Source organism: Narcine bancroftii, chromosome 3 (assembly GCF_036971445.1).
Source record: "Narcine bancroftii isolate sNarBan1 chromosome 3, sNarBan1.hap1, whole genome shotgun sequence".
NCBI lineage: Eukaryota > Metazoa > Chordata > Chondrichthyes > Torpediniformes > Narcinidae > Narcine > Narcine bancroftii.
In genome coordinates, this window is record NC_091471.1 from 335,050,919 (window position 1) to 335,056,918 (window position 6,000).

Consider the following 6,000-nt stretch of genomic DNA (forward strand, 5'->3'; position numbering starts at 1 on the left):
CTGAGCTATGTAACGCTATGACAATGTCTACAGTACTCCCTCAGTACAGCTTTAAAATGTCAGCCTCCCCTTGGTGGTCAGTTTGACTTTGAATCCAGCTCCCACACCACCACTAACCTCAAATGGACTATACCACGTTCCATACCTCATGGTTGGGTTTGAGAGCCAAGTCCTGGAGCGATTTCATCAGTGTCTCCATTACACTTTCCAGAGCTGCGCCCTTTGACCCATTCAAAATATGAATCACCTACAGCTCCACCTCCTCTTCCCAGCAACCTGCAAAGTGATCGTGACTTCAGCACTGATTAATTCTCTGGTTACGCCCCTGCCTTCCTCTCACATCTTTACACAGGAGGAGTTGTGGACTGCAGCACAATCCCAATGTTTTACACTCACATTAACGAACACCCATTATACCTATAATATGGTAAATGCCCCAGAGCACTTCATGAGAGAGATAATAAGCAAAATCTGATGGTGTGCCACATCATACAATATTGAGCGAGAAGAGAGGTGTATTTATGGAGCACCTTTGAGAAGACAAGGGAAGTGGAGGATTAGCGAGGGAATGTTGGAGATCAGGATCTTGATAAATTGATAAATTGATTGTAAAGTGATAAATAGGGGGATATTAGAGGCTGGAAGTTTACAAATCATCAGGACTAGATCGGGTGAACGCAGAGAGTCTTTTGCCCGGAGTAGGGGAATCGGTAACCAGAGGACATGGATTTAAGATGAGGGCAGAGAGATTTAACAGGAACCTGAGGTTTAATCGTTTTACACAGAGGGTGGTGGGTGTATGGAATGGGCTATCGGAGGAGGTGGTTGAGGCAGGTACTATTGCAATGTTTAAGAAAAGAATTGAATGGATACATGGATATGATGGGTTTAGAGGGATCTGGGCCAAATACAGTTTGGTGGGACTAGTTGGGCCATTTTGGTCAGCATTGGTGTTGGTACACCGCTGTATACTGTTACTTGGTTACTGGCACTGTATGTATGTATGTATGTATGTTTGGTTCATATGTATGCTGGCCTGCCTTCCCTTGGTGACTCCACCCCTTGGAATAAAGTCAGTAAGCCAAGTCCCTCCCTTGGTGTGAGTCCTGAGATCGGGCCAGAACAGGAGCATGGTCTTGCAACTCCATCAATGGTATTATTGATGGTGTATCAATGGGAAAGTAGGGAATTGGGATGAAGGGCCCATTTCCATATGTCTGACTCTATAAGTCAAAGTGGAGGCTCAGGGAGGGGCCAGTGAGAGGATGGAGTGAACTCACAGAAAAGGTTGAACAAGCGATGAAGGTTTTAAAACCAAGGTAAATACTGGGTTAAGAGCTGGTGTCGGCCAGTCAGAAGGGGTGGGTGAAAGCAGCCACATGAATCAGGGTGGAGGCACCAGACAGCCCCAATCTTACACAGGAAGCTAAGTGCAGCTGGTTCAGGAGACTAGAGAAACACAGAAACTTCTGATGCTGGAATCTCGCGCAACAAAGAGTTGCTGAAGGAGCTCAGCAGGTCAGCAGCTTCCTTGGGTAGAAATGATCAGTTTGATAAAGGTCCTGACCTGAAACATTGATTGACCATTTTGATCCACAGATATTCTCTGACCTGCTGAGTTCCTCCAACAATTCGTTATTACATTAAGAATGTTGCCTTGCTAACTATGTAATTCACGAGGCACCTGTCTGGTGCCTCCACCCTGATTCATGAGGAAGCATTAATCTGTCAGTGGCTTCATGCTGAGCTTATCCATGTGCATCGAAGAGGGACCAGTAGCAGGAATCTCAGCTGAATCTCCTCCCAAACCAACAGAGGTTGAGGGTGAATCATACACCAGCTCAGGTCCTGATTCAGTTCCACTCCCTCCCTGAGGGACCATCAATAAACAAGGGTTACTTGACCTGGAGAAGGTTGGACCAGCCATTTTGGCTATGGCCCCCTTAGGACTCTGCTTAGGAAGCCCCCTTTCCCTGTGAAGCAGTTAAGTTTAATTGGTTTCTTCCGTACTTCTCTCTGACGACATAAAAAACATGAAAATTATTTTATGATTTCAGTCCATGCCTCTCCTTTAATGTATGGTGGCCCCTGGGAGGGCTGTATGGCCCCTGTTGAGAATGGCTGCTCAAGACTACCCTTCTATGGACTTCACCCCATCTTTCTATCACTTTACCTTATGGCTCACTTTTCCAGCCTACATCAGAGCTGTCGCCTGTACTGGCCCTCACGAGAACTACTAACCCAGCCTCCCCATCATTGCTCCATGTGCTGGGAGGTGATTATCTCAGGTCACTTTGATCCTATTAACCATTAATATCATTCCCAACCCATCACCATGAGCATCCATCCCCTTATACCCTGCACCTTCCAATGACTCAGAGCGGGTCAGCACAAAAGCAGGCCCTTCAGCTCAGCTCGTCCATGCTGACCATGTTGCCTACCTGAGCTAGCCCCATTTGCCTGCGTTTGGGCCCTGCCCCTCTGAACCTTCCATGAAGCTGTTCCAATGTCTTTTAAGCATTGTAATTGTTTCCACCTCATCTACTTCCTCTGGCAGCTCGCTCTGCGAGCCTCCCACCCTCAGGGTGTGAGGAAATTGTCACTCAGATTCCCTTTGACACAGTGGTTCTCAACCTTTTTCTTTCCACTCACTTACCACTTTAAGTAACCCCTATGCCATCGGTGCTCTGTGATTAGTAAGGGATTGCTTGTATGTGGGTGGGAAGGGAAGGTTGACAATCACTGCTCTAGACCCAATTGTTACTGAAATATTTTGCTTGAGAAAAATTGTCATTGGCTCCATTTCCTTTGGAGTTCTGAAACCGTGCACATAACGAGTCAATGAGGAACGATTAAAACAGTGGTTTTCAAACCTTTTCTTTCCACCCACATACCACCATAAGCAATCCCTTACTAATCACAGAGCATCTATGGCATAGGGATTATTTAAAGTGGCATGTGAGTGGAAAGAAAAAGGTTGAGAACCACACTGCTTTAACAATTTCCCCACTCACCTTCAGCCTGTGCTCTCTACCCCGGGAACATTCACCATATCTATGCCTATAGATGAGGTCCTCTCTCAGCCTCTTATGCTCCATGGAGAAAAGACCAGAGGTCACTGATATCTCTTGAGACTCCTCTCTGCCCGTCCTCTTGACATTACCGACTTCTGGTCTGCGTTGCATCAATAGGTAGTAAAGGGGATGCAGGGGGGGGGGGCTTCAAGGGGAGAACAGACAGGAACAGTGAAAGGGCATGGTCACACAGATGGGATGCAGTATGGAAAAATGTCAGGTCAACCACTTTGGTAGAAAGAAACAGACACGTGGAACATAATTTAAAATGATGAGAAACAGAATAATGTTGATATTCACAGTGACATGGATGACCTTGTACATGGTGAGTTGCTGCAAAATTATGTGAAGCTATACCAGACAATAGGACGGTAAATGAATCGCTGACCTTTCATGGAAGAGGATTTGAGTGCAGGAGTAAAGATGATGGCGGCATGGTACAGTAGTGGTTAGCGCAACACCTTTTCAGCGCCAGCGATCGACACTAGGGTTCAAATCCCACGTTATCTGTAAGGAGTTTGTTTGTTCTCCCTGTGACTGCATGGGTTTTCTCCAGGGGCTCCGGTTTCCTCCCACTGTTCGAAATGTATCAGGCGTATAGGTTAATGGGATGTAAATTGGGTGGCATGGACTCGTGGACTGAAATGGCTGTTACCATGTTGTATGTCTAAATAAAAAAACTTAAATTAAAAAAAATGACTCACTGAAATGATATCATGGAATTATTGGATACTCACAGCATTGAAGGCATATTATTTTGTTCCTTGGGTCTACGTTGGAATCTGGGTTTGGATCTCTTTTTAAGGGAAACTGATCCTCCAAGTTTTCTGTGCATCTGTACAGCTCAATTAAACCTTAGCCCCTATGCTCTGCAGCAAAATTCCTGCCTATAAAACCTTTCTACATTACACTGGCAAAAGTCACATGAAACCCCAACATTCTTTCTCTAGTGCATGCAGCCTGGATAAGGTAGTGGTACTGTATGCAGGTCTGGTCTTCCTACCTGAGTAAGGCTACTTCCAGTAAATGGAATAGAACACTGGTTCCCCAAGGGATCTCTGGGATGGGGACTGTATGAAGAGGAGACACAAAACAGGAAGCCTACTCTCTTGAGTTCCGAAGAATGAAAGATGAGCTTACCGTGACTTAAAGGAGTCATTAGAACCATAGAATACCATACAGCACAGAAACAGGTGCCTTTGGCCCTTCTAGTCTGTGCTGAACCACTGATCTGCACCTAGTCCAAAGCCCTCCATACCTCTACCATCCATGTACCTGTCCAATTTCTTGTTAAATGTTAAAATTGAGCCCGTATTCACCACCCCTGCTGGCAGCTTGTTCCACACTCCCACCATTCTCTGTGTGAAGAAGTTCCCCATCACATTCTCCTAAACTCTTCTCCTTTCAGTCTTAACACATGTCCTGTGGTTTGTATCTTACATACCCTCAATGGAAAGAGCCTATCTACATTTACTCTGCCGACCCCCCTCATAATTTTAAAAACCTTAATCAAATCTCCCCTCATTCTTCCATGCTCCAGGGAATAAAGTTTTTCTCAAACTTTTTTGGCTATGGCCCCCTTTAAAATCCTGCAACCCACTCCAAGCTGCACCCCCAGTGGGGACGGCCTGCTCACCATGACCCTGCATCCTCCACTCGCTTCTTGCCATTCTGGCAGGTTGTCACAGAGTTTGGCTCTATATGGTGTAGATGTATGTCAGGATGGGCTCTGTACGGTGTAGGTGTGTCTCAGGATGGGCTCTGTACAGTGTAGGTGTGTGTTAGGATGGGCACTGTACAGTGTAGGTGTGTGTCAGGATGGGCACTGTACAGTGTAGGTGTGTATCAGGATGGGCACTGTACAGTGTAGGTGTGTGTTAGGATGGGCACTGTACAGTGTAGGTGTGTGTCAGGATGGGCACTGTACAGTGTAGGTGTGTGTTAGGATGGGCTCCGTACAGTGCAAGTGTGTGTTAGGATGGGCACTGTACAGTGTAGGTGTGTGTCAGGATGGGCACTGTACAGTGTAGGTGTGTGTCAGGATGGGCTCTGTATGGTGTAGGTGTGTGTCAGAACGGGTATTGTCCTGGTGTAGGTATGTATTAGGACGGGCACTGTGCAGTGTAGGTGTGTGTCAGGATGGGCTCTGTACAGTGTAGGTGTGTGTCAGGACGAGTATTGTCCTGGTGTAGGTATGTGTCAGGACGGGCACTGTACAGTGTAGGTGTTGTCAGGATGACACTACTGTGTAGGTGTGTGTTAGGACAGGAATTGTCCCAGTGTCGGTATGTGTCAGGATGGGCCCTGTACAATGCCGGTGTGTGTCAGGACGGGTATTGTCCTGGTGTAGGTGTGTGTCAGGATGGGCACTGTACAGTGTAGGGCACCGTATTCAGTGTAAGAGTGTGTGTCGCTGGTACAGAGCTCCGAGTACTCACCCAGTGTGAGCAGGGCCAGGGCAGCATCACCTCGCACCACACCCTCCCCATCCATCTGTAACTGAAGGAAGCATGGTGCCATGAGTTGGTTCACTTCCATCACCCACCCACGGTCAGCCCCGGACACCCTTGCTCCCCCTTCCTGCACCACAGCTCTCCCCTCCACTTTGCTCCACCCTGCCCCCGTCTCCACTTCCCTCCCTCAACACTCACCTTCCACAGTTTACAACCCTCTTTCTCTCCTCCCTACCTGATCTTCCCCCAACCCTCTCAGACCCTTCCTGCTCCTGACCCTTCACTCTCCCTCCTTGCTGTTTGCTGTCTTTCCCAACTCCTCTCTCTATCCCTACCTCATTCTCCCTCCCTCACTCACCATCTTTTTCCCGTATCCTCACCCTCCATCACCCAATGCCTCTCTTCACCCTTATCCTTCCGACCTCACCCTTCCTTCCCTGCCCTCCCCTCACGTCTTCCATCATTCCCTCACC

At 47.5% G+C, this 6,000-nt stretch overlaps 1 protein-coding gene across 2 annotated transcripts in view; it reads right to left on the reverse strand.

Annotated features, from left to right (window-relative positions):
* Positions 1-5,585, reverse strand: part of LOC138759262 (protein HEATR9-like) — a 62,266-nt gene extending 56,681 nt beyond the window's left edge. For both annotated transcript variants that reach the window (XM_069929391.1, XM_069929393.1), the window contains exons 1-2: positions 5,513-5,585; positions 146-276 (exon numbers count right to left, since the gene is read on the reverse strand). In XM_069929391.1, coding sequence (XP_069785492.1) covers positions 146-199 — 54 coding nt within the window. In that variant the 5' untranslated portion in view covers positions 200-276; positions 5,513-5,585. The remainder of the gene's footprint in view (positions 1-145; positions 277-5,512) is intronic.
* Between the last annotated feature and the right edge of the window lie 415 nt (positions 5,586-6,000).